General features: G+C 37.3%; 1 protein-coding gene across 3 annotated transcripts; it reads right to left on the reverse strand.

Annotated features, from left to right (window-relative positions):
- Positions 1-246: 246 nt before the first annotated feature.
- On the reverse strand, positions 247-14,572 carry GNE (glucosamine (UDP-N-acetyl)-2-epimerase/N-acetylmannosamine kinase). Of its 3 annotated transcripts, XM_054397423.1 has the most exons (11): positions 14,370-14,572; positions 11,025-11,476; positions 10,028-10,180; positions 9,352-9,564; positions 8,605-8,692; positions 7,329-7,539; positions 5,944-6,073; positions 3,070-3,291; positions 1,962-2,144; positions 1,208-1,324; positions 247-482 (listed from the first exon to the last, which is right to left on the reverse strand). In XM_054397423.1, exons 1-11 carry the CDS (start codon positions 14,531-14,533, stop codon positions 247-249), a joined length of 2,169 nt encoding a protein of 722 aa, XP_054253398.1. In that variant the 5' UTR covers positions 14,534-14,572. The 3 variants fall into 3 exon arrangements, with proteins under 3 accessions (XP_054253398.1, XP_054253396.1, XP_054253397.1); XM_054397421.1 differs by lacking the exon at positions 10,028-10,180 and having other exon boundaries at positions 14,370-14,533; XM_054397422.1 differs by lacking the exon at positions 3,070-3,291 and having other exon boundaries at positions 14,370-14,533.
- Between the last annotated feature and the right edge of the window lie 1,064 nt (positions 14,573-15,636).

The following is a 15,636-nucleotide window of genomic DNA, read 5'->3' on the forward strand; positions in this document are numbered from 1 at the left end:
ATATGGGCTTGCCAACAGAGGCAATTAAAAACAAGAGAATTGCACCGTAGTTCCTATGAAGTCAGATGAAATTTAGGAAATATGCAAAAAAGAAAAAGAGAATACTTCCGTTACAAAATGCTGAAGTAGTCACTACTCAACAGTACTCTCATTCAGTAGCTGTTCTCATAAAAAAAAAATTTGGGGAAGTATTCCTTCCACCCATTAGGAACCTGAATAGTCCATTTCTGTACTTCTACCAAGTACCTAGTATATTCTGCGTGTGGTATAATCCAGTACCAGGCTTGCAGCTCCAAGGAGAGCAGGATCTGCCAGATTTGAGACCACTACATCCACAGTTTTAGCAGAGGACAAAGCCTGTCGATTTATGACATCTTTAACAGCATTAACGTAGTGGCTAGCTAGAACTCCAGAAAGGATCACAAGAGAGGGGTTCATCGTGTGCAGAATGTTCACAACTCCAAGGCCTAATGCTGTCCCGGCTGAAAAGATAGAGTAAAAAGAAATTAAATATAATACTCAAAGCAGTCTAGGCCATCAGTAGTTGAAACAGGACTGTCAGCAGCAAATGACAACGTCAGGGAAGCATTCTGCTCCATACGGCAGACAATTTTGCATTTATCTTATGAGCCAATAAGGGTTTGCCATTCATTTTTCTCAGAAAGTAAAAGGAAAAAAAAAGACTCTTTTATTGCACAGTAATGCATCATTCAATGATACAGATATGAAAGTCAGAGCAATGAATTACCACACTTGTAAGCTAGGAGAAGATAGGTAAGCAATACTTGACCATCTTAGTGCTGTCAGCTATGTACGAGCAAGAGGACTGTGTTTAGAGCTAGTAAAACAGTAAAATATCCCATGTGAAGTAATATGTAAATTGCCTTTCATTACTCAGGTTAGCCTTTTGCTTGCCTACAAAGAAAAGTCTCCAAATTTTCCAATAGGAGAATGTTGAAACCTCACTTTTTTTAAGCTGATCTTTGCAGAAGCCTTTAGTCATCTCATTTATTGGAACAGACTTCTGTGTTCTACACACTTCTGCTCACCTTTCCTCCAACATTTATATTGAATAGTTCAGCACTGTTAATAATTTTTATATAGAGAAGTCCTCAATGTGTAGAGTTGTGTTTGTAGTGTTACAGGGCATTACTGTTTCTGTATCCCCAAAACTATAATCATTCCACCCTTTGAGCTATCTTCTCACCTGTTCTGAGAACGTTGTCTGCTTTTGTGTTCCCAAGTTTAGCTGCTTGAATGAGATGTGCAGCACCAACAACCTCCTCCTTCTTCATTGCCATTCCTTCTACTAAAAGCAGATCCTCTGTTTGAAGATGAAAGTCAGGAGAAAAACATGGTGATGTGACAAGTCAAGAAACGGAGGGTGACAAATGTGCAGTTAATATCTTTTACATCTCTTTTAATTTATATACTTAAGTCTGAATCCTGTGCAATCTGTGCATGTCTGAGTTTAGCCAAAGCAGTTACATCCATATTATTCAGGGAACTACTTGTAGAACCAGGGCATGCAACTCCAAATCATTAAAGCATGGTAACTCTTGTTGGCCCCAAAGTTTAACAAAATAAATACAAATGTTCTCAAACTTAGTTTATCTAGGACTGAGAAGCTATTGCTGACCAAACCTTACAGAATGCCTGTCAGATTACCTTGCAGCATGCTTAAAAAGGGGAGACTACATGCTTCTGGTAATTTTGAGACCAGTGGCTCCAGATGTGGCTTGCCTGAGTATGGCCATCACTGGAAAAGAATTGTATTGTACTATGCAGGCTGTGGCAGTTTCTGGATTGGCCATACACAGGAACCCTATCTGGCTGCCTTTAGACCTATTCTCATCACTCTTTAGAAAAAGAGATCTATTATTTCTGAGTACTGCCTTTGCAAATTTCTTCCTATGCTGTACTTTAGTCATCACATTTTAAAAAATAATGTACATAGATACCATCATGCAGTTTCTTAGCTTCTCTCTGTAATGCTATTCCAGATGCATATGCTTCTATACATCCTTGGCTACCACACAGGCATTCTGGTCCATCTAAAGATACAACAATATGCCCAAGCTCAGCAGCACAGAAAGAACTGCCATGGATCAATTCATGTTGATGAATGATTCCACCTCCAATTCCTGCAAAGATATGAAAATTTCTACTATTAAAAGAAAACAAAAAGACAAAAATACAGTTTTTACTGTACCCCATTCTGCAGGACATTGACATTTGCTTACTCTAATACAGAAAAGGTAAAATATGTGTATTGAGTGCTCTTCTACACTAAAATCCAAAACTCATTTCTCTGACACACCTAATAAGCAAGCCTATAGCTTCCTCCTATTCATGTGTGTATCAAAATAGTATGTGATATTTTTCCTTTCTTATAAAGCCTATTCATGGTAGTGAGCTACTATGACAGATCTTCTAAGCTTGTAGGTCTTGCTCTTCATGTACAAAACTAACCTTTCAAGCGGCCTTAAAATTTTGCATTTCAGAGGAGATGTATTAGACAGCTCAACTAAAGAGCCAGGAGCAACCTGCTGCTGCTTCCCAAACCCTGGGAGAGAATTCATCAACTAGTTGTTATTGCCACTTTTCTAAAGGACCATGTATATAACAATTGAGAAAAGTTACCCCACAGTTGCATGGAGATATAATAAGCATTGCCTCTCACATAAACATGGTTATCCTGTACATACATATCCTGATATGAATTGTATTTCTGCAGTTGGAAGAGAATCAAACTATAAAGCTGGGAAAAAAATCCCACCTAAGGTTGCAGAGATTTTCTGTTATTTTGAAAAAACAGTTTGCCTGCATAGCTGTATTAGTAGAACTTCTTTTAGCAAGCTTACACTGTTCAAAAGTTTGCCTGAATAAATTAACAAGTACCCTAAAGAACCCAAATAGATACAGAGCAAAAGGACTTTTGGTTTAGGAACCCCATATATTAGGGGTTTTCAGGCATAGTGGTGTGCTTAAGCTTTTAAGATCAGCTGAGGCTCTGAGTGATAGTGCTGGTATTTTGCCTTTGGGTTAACTGAACTATAATACACCCACCTGTACCAGTAATTAGTGTTACAAAATTTTCTACTCCTTTTCCATGACCAAATTTCCTCTCTGCTAGAGCAGCACAGTTTCCATCATTGTCCACCCAGACTGGCAGGTGCAGAACATCAGATATTGGGGTTCTGAGATCCACACAGCTCCATTCCTGAATGAGTTTTGTAGAGTGAAGCACAATTCCTTCTCGGGGGTTTACCCGTCCACCTGTGGAAATACCTAAGTCCCAGGAATATAGGGAAGAAAAATCAGGACTTTAATACTGTAATACTTTAAAATAAAAGATCCATTTTTCTCTTTTCCATGGCAAATATTTTTATTTCTAATACCAGGTTTTGAAGGAGAGCATGAAAATAAAAATTTCTAAGTATTAATAGCAGTGCAATTTCTGACGTGTAAAGCTAATTCATAGAACTCCATTGCTTTAATCACAATGCACCCAGTATCTTAAGACTAACCAAACAGGTAATGGTTAGTGTTAATCAGAAAATTAACTTCAGGCAGGATAGCAGCAAATTGTGTAATGCTTGTGTTTCCTTTTAGTCATGTATGAAAGATACACAACAGAAAACTGTACAAAACAAATTGTTCAAACCCTGGAACAGCAGAGGTATCCTGAAATTTTCTGAAACTCTTTAGAATGACTTAAAGTAATCATGGGACCTTGGAGTAGTGATTTCTACTTAAAAATACAAAGAACAAATCATCTGATACCCTATCAGCAAATCAGCAAAGTCAATCTGTGACATTCTCCCTAGGATTTTAAGAACCAAATATTTGTTACAACAGAACCTCCATTAATGTTAATACTTAGTTGCTAATTCAGCAATAGCTTAGTAAAACACATCTACTTGTTCTAAATGCTATAATTATGTAACTGATATGGCAACTATCTCTTCATCCTCCTCTTCTCCCCTGTCAACTCCAGAAATAAAATTTAAGCACTGCCTAATAGTGGTAAATAGATAGCTCTCACAAGTATCTGTGTAGATACAGATCTAAAATCTGTTTTTTAAAAGTTAAAAAAAAAAAATCAGTATCAATAAAAGCTGTTAAGTGTTCTTTGGGCCTGCTAGTTAAAATTTTCCCTCATTTTCATAAAACTTTTTAATATAAAAGCTTTGAGTGAAAAAACAACCAAAGAAAAAACCACACAAAAAATCATTAAAAAAACTGAATTTAACTGCAAAGCTCTTGAAATTTAGAATTATTTGATTATTTATATGTTGAAAATTAGGATTATTTTCTTCACAGTCCTAATTTTGAGCACTCTGCAAACCTGAATAACTGGGAGTTACTCAAAGTTGGCTCATGTAGCTACTATTTTGAGTGCTGACAACAGTTTATAGGACTAAAAGGAGGAAAACACTTTTTTCATTGCTTTTTGTTAGTAGTTCTTTCTTTCTTATTAATTTCCAGTGGTTATGACTTTTACCCTTATCTCCCATAGCTGGCAAAAGACCAGCGTTACTGATAAAAAGTCTAGGATTAAACCCATCACTTCTGCTCAGTATGGCAAAAATGTCTCCAAAGTTATAGGAATTCTGCATCATACAATTATTTGCTTTAAAACTAGAATCTAATACATTAATTATTCCCAGTAGGAATTACATCTCATTCCCTGAAGAGAACTTTCGGGTAGTATTTGTGATTCAACCTGTGAGTCTGAATGAGGCAAAGAACAGCTAATAAAACCAGGCAGGTAAGAAATTTCTTACATTGTAGGACAATTTTCCCCCTCCTTACTCAGTAATTGAACAATAAGCATTCATTCACTTCTGTCACTTCTTTCTAGAAGGGAGCTGAGGAATAAACAGGAACGTAATTATTGTAAAATGACAAACCAAAGGGAAGGGTTTTGCCTGTATATAAACCTCTGTAAACTTAATTTATGGTTTCATTATCCTAATAAACGTACCTGACTGTAAACTGTTCTTAAATACTAGCTATAGTGACTGCTGCAGAATTTTACCATGTTTTCTACACGAACTATGAGTTTTTTGAGATTTAGCATTTAGACACAATAAAATAATCTGGGCTGTTAAATTGTGTATTACCCAACAGATAGTCTGAAAGATTGGATTTCTAAGATCTGAAATATTTCTTCTTATGTTTTTGACTACTTAACATTGTACTTGTAAAAGAAGTTCAAATGAACTTTCCTCTACACTATATTTGATTCAATCAAGTTTTGGTCTGGAGCAAACTATTTTTCTTTTGGTGGATTTCTCAGCTAAAATAAGAATTTTATGTCCTCCTTAAAAATCCTGAACAGATAAATAAACACCTTCATAAATAACTGAAATATCTAAGAGCAAAGCTCCCAGTCATCATTTAAATGAAGAAGTCCTGTATGACATAATCACACAGTTTAACTTGGAACTCTATTGCAAGGTAAGTAAAATGGAAATCAGCAAAAAGCCTTCTTTGTTATCTGCACATCTGTTGTAACATTTTAGCGTGCCCCAGGGTAAATGAGAATTCCATTCCAGAGTGATTGTGGTTGTGAAGAAAGACGTACAGAGAGAAGAGGAATACTGACTAAACCTACAGTTGTTTCAAGAGCTGTTTCCATATACACTAAGCATCTGAGTCACAATTCTGCAACTGCATGGAGCTTCAAAATCCACAAAATCTATCTACTACACTTCATAGAAATTAGATACAGCTTTGCAGATTGCTTACTGGATGCTACAGGTTGGGCAACTACAATTTTTGTTGTCAGCTAATTGTTTTCATAGACATTTAAAAAAAGTTTTTGTGTTAAGAATAAAATTGTATTTTAATACACAAGATCCATTTCAGAAAGGTGTTTAAAATTACTCTGTAGTGATTTCATGATGAAAAGACAGTTAGTATTTGTTAACTTACCTACTCCCAAAATTCTGCAGTTCAAATTTACTGCCTCTGATGCAGCCTCTACACACATCTTTAGAATTAATTCTAGTCTGTCTTCATAAGTTTTAGGGTTGAGCTGGGTATACTTCTTAACTATTTCACCCTAGAAATTTAAAACAACAAAACATGTCCCATAGAAATGTGCTTCAAGAATGTGGTGGGTTGAAATTACCCCCCAGTTAATTTGAGAGAATTATACCCCAAAATAAAAATTGCCAGACCAGCTCAGTTGAAAGCAAATTAAGTTATATTTACAAGCAAAACTAAAATCTAGAATTATGAAATGCAATGAAATGTCTCTTAAAATACAGGTCAGCTTGAAAGTAGAGAGTCATAACTTAAAACAAACAAAACCAATAAACAGATGCATGCCTTTGTTTTTCAATGCAAGATTAACAAACTATAAATTCAGCTGGTTTTAAGAGACCTTTTTAACCCAGTTCCTACTGTTTTGGCAATGAAGACACCATACCCTTCCAGACTATAGCAGCCTTCTCCTGCATGGACAGTTAAGGTAGATAGCAAGAAAACCTTCAAAGTATTTCTTCCTTCTACTGTTTGAATATTTTACTACAAATGAATCTGTTTTTTCTCTTCATGGAAGAGGTTTCTACACATGTGAAGACTCCCTCCAGTCAGTTCCCTTTTCTATAGTATGAGGAATTTTAGTTTCGTCAACTTTTTTTTCCTGTTTTCCATGCCTGTAATAATTACGGTTGCTTTTTTTCCTGGGTTCTTTCTCCAGTTGGTCTACATCTCTGTGGTCTGACACATTAGAGTATACACTGTTCCAGCTAAGGATTAGCACTGTGTTACTGATCATATGCTTTTGTGCAGGAAGATACCGAGAATATCCAATAACTGCAAAATTCTGACCCCACTCACCACTACCACACTCCCTCAGTAATATGCTTTGCTAGATACTGGTTGTTGCTCAAAGTGTTTCTGCGTGCCCATTACATGGCTGTGTGTGGTAGCAGGGAAGTAAGATGGCTGCTCTTGGAGTCTTTCTCTTTTTTGCTTGACATATAAAAGTTACTGTGAGCTAAGTCACCTTTTACAGGGAACCAGCTCAGCTGAAGATTGTTGTGTTCGAGGACTTGCCACAGAGAGGGAGCAGATAGGACTGTACACCAGCAAATGGGCTTTGCTACAGCAGTCTTAGAAGAACAAACTAGCAGGCAAGTTGTATTGAGATTGTATGAGAGATGCAACTTTACCCCTCAATAGCAAAAGCCAATAAGAGTGCTTTGTTTTGGAGCTGTTTTGCATCATAAGACTATATCCCCATTGTAGGGACAGAACCACAAAGTCCAGTGGAGTTTGCAGAGTATCTAAAAGCACAAGAGAGTATTTACCTTCATACTGACAATTGCTACTCGGAGATTTGTTCCACCTAGGTCCACAGCCAGAGCACTCTGTGTCTCTAGAATATGGTCAATATCTTGAGAGATGTTATCTTTTACAGGAGGAAAACAGAATTTCTTTTGCAATGGCTCTTTGAGGTCAATAGACTTAAGGAACTTCAAAATCCTTGGAACAGCATTGCCATCACCATATATTTTTGAGCTATATGAAAAAAAATGCATTTAATTGGAAATAACACTGCAAGCTATAAATTCTTTATACAACAGGAGGCAGTAGCACTGTGTCATTACAAAATTATGATATGCCTACTATAACAATACTGCAGCTCACACTACTATTGTCATAGTACGCAATGCCAGTGGTTTGAAGATCATAGAACAAATTGTGCAAGTTTGGTGTTAGCTCAGTTTTAGAATACAAAACATGAAACGTAGAAAATTGGAAAGCTAATGATGAAAAAAAAATAAGAGCTTAGTTAAAGGACCCATATAATAAAGCTCTAAAATGATGAAAATACTATGTATGTGCTATGAGTCCAGAGAAGATGTTCTTACCACACAAATGACAACTACGTAATAATAAACTGTACACTGATGTCAGTTTTCAGCATATAAGTCTGTTTTTAAAGTACCATCATACATTGTGTCAGACATTTGGTCTTACAGGATTCAGTTTGATTACTCTTTGGAGGCTCTTAAGAAACATACTTTTGATTCTTGTCCTTAATGACACATATACTGCATCTTGAAGTTTATAAGAACTTATGTCAAAGTACGGAGGGTCAGTACTGCCTGGCTGAAGAGTAATGAAGAGCATCTTGCTATAATCCTGACGCTTCCCTGCAAGCTTCCACTTAGGAGACTCTGTGTATCATGCCTGAGGTCAATCCAGCTCTGTGTGGCTTGAGCTGGTGTGTCCTTCAGGCTCAAGTCAGAAGTAGGCAGAAGGATCTTCTCCCCCACACTGTTCCTATGAAACAAGCTCTTGTAATCATGCTAAGCTAAAACAACCTATATTTTTCATCCTCTTGGCTTTTTCTTGGATGTTAGATTACTAGTTATATCAAACCCTTTTGCTTTACAAATACTAATCTGCATATTGGACGTTGCCCTATGATTCTGAATGAGGTATGTGAAATTAAAAATAATTTGTAATCTCAGGTTAGTGCATTAAAAGCACTCAAACATGATGAACCACCTCAGTACTAAAAATCTTTTACTCTACTGCTTTAACATGCCCCCAGTGAAGCAAGATGAATGTACTTACCATGGGTACTGTTTACCAAACTGCAGCTGTAGAGCATGCAGAATCTTATCCTGTGTGTCAGCGTCACGAACATGAAGAACATTTTCACCTAGACAAGAAAATTCAACATAATAGGAGAGGGCAGCTCCTAAAATTATATTAGAGGATAAGAACTGCTTTAGAAAAGAAGAAACAATTATTTTTGTTTCCTCTGAGCAGGAAAGATTCCAGCCAGATTGACATCACTCTTCAATTATGTACCTCCCCTTCCTGCTATCAAAGCAATGGTTACTCCTATGAGATGCTGTCATGCATTACAAAACACTAGAGTAGAATATTAACCTTCAACAGAATGTTGTTATTAAATCAGAAATGCACAAATGAAAACAGGCTATTTGTGTAATAACTGTGTATCTGTGAAATACCACAGCAGTTACTTCCTGAAGTGGAGAAAAGTTAATTTTTAAAGTGAAATTTTAATACACGTCAAACATCAAACTAGCTATAAAGGAAAACAGTTGCCTACTCTGCTAAATGGAATCCGCTGGAAATGGAGATATATTTTAACTTGACCATTGTCTTACGTGTAACCCCACGCAACAGTAACATGTTACAGGATTAGCCAGTGATACTTTAAAATGAGTCAAAAATTATGTTGCTCTGATACTGCAAGATAGCCTCTATTAGGCATTCATTTGACTTCTTCCTGTGGAAGGAAAAAACACCTCAGGACTGTGAGAAAATAGAGGTTGTTATGCAAATGTGTACCTGTTTCTCTTCCTGTCTGACGTGTCCCTAAGTTGATTACAGGTGTACCAAATGCTCCCACCTCTCGGACACCACAACTGCTGTTACCAATCATACAACCAGCATGAGCAACTAATTGAATGAACTGGTCAAATGGGACGTGTTTTACTGCCCGGAAATTGGGATGATGTTCAATGCCCTTCTTCCTCATCACTCGAACCATCTCTTTGCTTCCTACAGAAAAGCAAGAAGTAAAATAATTGATTCAAGTTCTACTGTTAAACGAAAGTATCAGCATCATGCAAGGTACACATGCAAACATGCAAAGGAGCCAAGAGGTGTTCATTAAGTCTGATTTGGTTTTGTTCTCTTCTTATCCTCACAGTGCAAGTTACACAGGAGGGCACATGAGCCAAAGTTTGATCCCAAAATCCCCTGCAAAAATCTTCTTGTAGTTTTTAGTTAATTTAAGAGCAACTAATACTGCGTCTGCAGATGACATGGTTCCCCTTCATCTTCCTCCTCACACTGAAAAGCTGAAATATCCCCCCAGCAATACAAACATGGAGCTGCAGTGGATGCACGTGATGCTGCGAACATCCAGGAGGTTCTGGCATAAAAACACTCTGTGAGAACTGACGTATGCTTTACAGACAATCTGGTTTGTGTCTCTCTGTCATTAAAGTATTTTACTCACCTGCATCCACATTAGGGAATAGAACAAGTGTTCTCTTGTTGAAGGAGATAAGTGCATCTAGTGTCAGCTCAAACATCTTTATGGAATGTTTAATGTCTGTGGTTACAGGATGTTGCAGAGCGACTATATAATCTCTTGTTTTGACATCTTCACCTGTGCAGTGGAGGCCGAAACAAGATTATTTTTTTATTGGCATAGAACAGTGAAAGGAAGTGAGGGCATACTTTTGAAACTACTGATGTGAGAGACCTATCAATCAAGGAATGGGATATCTAACACAAAATTTCAGTGCTACAAAAGGAGTAACAGGAGTATCTACATTGTTACTCTTCCCTCATAGTAAGTCTCACAACTTTAGAGAGCACTACCTAAACCCCATTAAACTGCTAGCTTGTAGGCCTACTTCTCGAGCTTTGCAAGACTGTACCAGCATCAAGCACCTGTTCTCAAAATAGTGTAAACCTGTAACAATGTGAAACCCCTGAAGCTGCTTGGGTTTTCTGTCAGTTGTCCATCCTCACACAAACACTTCATTCCTACTGCTTTAAAAGAGTCAGTCATACTTGTTTTACATACATTTGGTAACAGTATTTACCTGCAAAATATTGACCAACTGATGGAAGAATATTTCAGCTTTCAACTACTCATGTGCCATGTTGCTTTGTTAAAGACAAGAAGCAAGCACAAACCCTGATTGTTTACAGGAATTATTTGTAAGTCAGTGAATATGAAATACCAAAAGCCTTTGGTGCATGTTGCCCCATTGCAACATGCTGCAGTGCAATCTTCAAAAGAATGACCACATAGTGTCAAATCCCTTTGATATTTTTTTTTAATTAGCCCTGGACAGTTTAAATTTACTGGCAAGAACTCTATCTTTCTTTCCTCTACTATTCTCACAGCCACTGGTCAATAAATCTCATAGACTAGTAACATAGATACTGAGTTTGTCTAACATTGAAAATCATATGGAAAACATCAAAAGTGGACTGCTCACCTAGCCACATGTGTATAATACTCATGTAGTCCTTATTTTTGGCAGAGAGAAGCTTGTCATATGAAGGACAGCCTGCTAAAAGGATGCGGTCATGGTCTTCACACATGGCTATCAAATGTTGCTCTGCACTCCTTGTGCAGCACACGTGGTAATGGGCCAGTTTGGTTATAGCATGTCTGATGGAATCATCAATGGTCCCACTGACTTCCCCGCCTTCAATGTGAAGAATGCGAATATTCATCAGTGCTGCAGATGTAGCCAGGGCCAAAGCATCAAATCTGTCCCCGTGAACAATCATTATGTCAGGTTTCAGGCGGTTCAGGACATCTGGCAACTTGACTAATGCAAGGCCTACTGACTCCACCATAGCTGCCTCATCCTCCCCTCTCACAATGGTGTGCAATCTTGTATGAATGTCAAAGTCATCTTGTTCAATCATACGATAGGTATTGCTGAAGGCAAGAGGAAAAGGGTAAATACAACTTGGTTTTACGGCAACACAGCTTGACAAAATAACCGTGTATCAGAATAGTTGCACTTGGTTTCAACAGAAGCCTGCTTATCACATATCCTTTTCATTGAGCGAACTAGTTTTTAAGATGTTAACAAATTGTTCTCATCCATCTGAAGATGATCCTGCACTGGCAGGGGTGTTGGACTAGATGATCTTTTGAGGTACCTTCCAACCCCCAACATTCTGTGATTCTGTGATTCCTCATATTTCAAACACCAAGATTATCTAAACACCTATAACGAGGAACTCAGTTGAACATGTTCTGGAAAGCCTCAGAAATCAACCTCTTTGTTCAAGTGTTTGCAGAGCCTTTCAGAGAATAGATATGGCATGGTTTCCTTTCAGGAAAGTTATGTTGACTCTCCACTAGCATATCTAGTTGGCTGCACAAATGAATAAACACAAATGTACAAATATCTAGAAATATGATGCAAAGTTGAGGCCTGTAATGTTCAAGGAAAACGTCCTGCAGCTACCATCCATTATCAGATTTTGTATTTGGTCTGTATCAAGGCTTATACTCACAGATTGAAGAAATTACTGCACAAAGAGATCTCACATTCAGAGGAAACAGACTTTCACACTAAGGAAATAAGATTTCCCACATATACAACCAGCTTAATTCCATAGTGATAAAATTAAAACATACCGTGAATACAGATGATTGGTATTGTTTAGTTATGTATTCAAAATATGAAAATACCATCTGTATACAATTACCTGTCTTCAACATTCACTAAACCTGACCTAAGTAGTCTGCATACTCTGAATGGGAAAAAAAAAAGTTCATCTTCAAACTACTTGACACATTCACTGTTGTATTCAAAGGATTACACTTTTAAACTGATTTAAATCAGATTTGATTTTCATTAAATCCACTGTTACTCACATTCTGCAAACACAAATCTCATGATCTGCAAGCAAGGACAGCAAAGTGATTTGGCTCAAGCAAAAAAGCAATCTCCATTCTGCTTATCTGAAGAAAATCCCATCTATCCATTCAATTCTGCTCAACTGCTGTAACACACAGGATATATTCCCATAGGCCAGGCAGATCCTTTTTATGTGACTGAAGTGGCTCAGATTTTTCTAAGATTTCCATCTCCATTTACAACGATCCTTCACAGATCTGTAGACCTATCTTTACTATATGCATTGATCTAAAAATCAATCAATCAATCTTTTAATCTTTTCTTCTATATTTTGACCCTTCAGAAGGGAAAGAATCTAGGAACAAGACTGCATTTGTTTCTTTTACTGTTCTCCAAATGTTTCAGTGAGAAACATTTCACAGGATCACTATTACTTGATTCTGCTACTGTCAACAACCCTACTCGGATCACTAGAATAGAAATGTTTTGAGGATCCACTAATTCTCCAGGATCCCTCACATTAAGAAGGGCAGGGCTAGGGCATGAAAATCCTTCAGCAGTAGCAAGGTTTGAAAATACTTATCACAAAGCAACTAACAGCAATGGTATTTGTCAGATCAAAATATTTTTGTGCATTACAAATCATTTACATCAGAGAAATGGAACGGGAAAAGCAGTATTTCATAATACTTTGCACAAGTCTTGGAGACAGCAAAGAATTCAGGACTATAGATAAATCAGAGTCATGGTTCTCCTCTCCAGTGAGCAAAATGAGATTACCTTACTTCTCCAATCAGACAGAATGTAATGCAAAATGCTAGCCTGGCAAGAAGTTTGATTGTGTTTTTGTTTTGTTTGTTGGGACTATTTTGTTGTTGTTATTTAAAAAAACAAACAAAAAACCAGGCTAGTTCTGTGGTGCTGAATTCACATTGACAATTTATTAGGTAGCAACAACATCCAGTACAAAGCAAGGAACAAGATGACTATACTGAGAACAGGCAGCAGTGGGTCTTCCTGTCTCAATATGAGATAATGTAACTTCCTCATACCCATGCAAAGTGACAAAATTTGTTGTTGGAAGTCCAAAAATTGCGCTTACTTAGATATATGTACAACATTTCTAAAAGTTCAATAATGCTGATATGCTGTAAGCCTTATGCTACAGTCTGATTTTGACTTGCAAAGTAAACAATTTTCTATACATTTCTCCTACTGGGCCCTGTCTGGTTAAAAGCAGCCCAAGCAAAACCAACCAACCAATAGCCACAATCCCAGCAAGAAAATGCATGCTGTTCCTTCTGCCTCTTCCCCAGTAAACTGGAGAATATTTACCTGGGAAGTGAGAAGTCCTTCCAAAGCAAGGGATTTGGACCAAGACATTCCATCCTCCCAGGCAGGTCATCTGACTGCTTACTTACAGACAGGACCCTGATCTCCCCTATCACATGTAATATATCTTTCAGTTTTTCTTTTTGTCAGAAAGAGACCACCACCCTTTCCTTACTCCACAACCCTGGAGGTAAGAACTAACAGTATTCTCCTGGGTTATGGAACACAGAAGTACTTTCTCCAATAACTATGCAAAGTAGCAGCTGCAACTCAGTATGACTGAAGATTATCTTTTAGCCATAAGAATTATAAACTGTGGCATATTTTCATTCAGTAATCACCAGATTCTTAGGGAAATCTGAATTAATTTTTTTACTTCACATAGTCTGTGAACTTGTTGAATTTCAATTAACAGCACTTAGACTTTTTTTTTTCATTCCAAGATTCGTTTGAAAAACAAATCAGAAATACACAATCTCAGAAGTGCAAAATGAAATAAAATCTGAAAAAATAGACTTAAAATTCTGCTGTACATTTATGATAACAAGAATTTTGCTATCTCAAGTTCATGCTGTCATTGCTAACACCTTAGAAACAAATTGGCACAGATACAAAAATTCACCTTACCCATAATCATCAATCAGGTGGGAGCCAAGCACTACAACATCAAGCTCAAAGAACTGTGGTTCTGCCTTAATACCAAACATAATGGGAGCTAGTTTTGAATAATCAGCACGGTTGCAAGTAGCAACACAAACACGAAGTTTGTGGTTGTTCCCATTCTTCTCCATGACTTCCTTTGGTTTCTGTTTTGAAAGATTCTCAAAGTATACTTCCTGAAATAATAAGGGGGAGAAGGAGGAAAAGCAGCATTAATAGTAAAGTTTGTAGCAAGTAAATGGTACTTCATGAACTGCATATGTAAGTGGATGCATATTAACTCATTCATCAGCAACAGACAACTGATACAGTATCTGTAATTCAAAGACTTTAGAAAAGATTTTTTTTGTTAAATCCAACCTAATTTTAATACCTCTGCTTCTGTAGATAACATATAAAACTTATATATAAACAATATTTAAGTATAACTAATTTCAACTGCAATAAAAGAGGAATAGGACTTTGTGATGGTTTGAAACTGTCTTTTTAATTTTTCCTTGCAAAGTTCAGAACAGAGAAAATGAAAGAATGTGAATAAGTCACTATTGGGTGTAAGAAAGCAAAATACTGATTGTTCTAAACACTTCCATTGGATAGATAGAAATGTTTAAGAACTATTACCCAAAACAAAGTGGGCACTCTGCACATTCTGCGTTCTGCAGTGGGGGCAGTTGCTGGGCTGTCTGGCTGCTGTTTCTTCTTCTCTTCTGGCTGAAGATAACATGTACTGACCTTGGCAGCTAAGTTAACAACTTTCTGCTCTAACTAACTCTGCTTCTCTGTCCAGGGGGATCTGGGGGGGAAGCTCCTGGGAGAGGGAGGCCCCTTTGGGAGGGTCCCCTTGGGGGGAAGCAAAGGGAGATTGGTTGTGCTTTTTCTGTTGATTGTATATATTTGTGAATGTTGTGCATTTTGTATATTTGTACATATTCATTGCATTTCATTGTAGATTTTAGACTCTGCTTGTAAATACAGCTTTTCATTTGCTTCCAGACTGAGCTAGCCTGGTTATTGTTGGTGGGGGGAATTTCAACTCACACCGACACACTTTTTATTTTTGGCGCTCCAACTCGGGGCTCGATTGCTTGTTTGATTTATTTCTGCTCAGATTAGGAAGCAAAATGAAGCTGTTTTGGATTCTGAGTCATTTTATTTCATCTCTTATCAGCGTGATTGTTTACAGATGGGCCGTTTCCTGCATGATAGACAAGATTGTGCGACATGTGACATATAA

Source organism: Indicator indicator, chromosome Z (genome assembly GCF_027791375.1).
Source record: "Indicator indicator isolate 239-I01 chromosome Z, UM_Iind_1.1, whole genome shotgun sequence".
Lineage (NCBI taxonomy): Eukaryota > Metazoa > Chordata > Aves > Piciformes > Indicatoridae > Indicator > Indicator indicator.

Bases quoted from the DNA above. Each gene is read 5' to 3' on its own strand.
- GNE (XM_054397423.1), bottom strand. From the start codon at position 14,533: ATGGAGAAGAATGGGAACAACCACAAACTTCGTGTTTGTGTTGCTACT. The intron at 3,292-5,943 runs GTAAGTTAACAA...CCTGGGACTTAG, and splicing joins CTGCAGAATTTTGGGAGTAG to GTATTTCCACAGGTGGACGG. The intron at 2,145-3,069 runs GTGGGTGTATTA...ATATCTTTGCAG, and splicing joins AACACTAATTACTGGTACAG to GAATTGGAGGTGGAATCATT.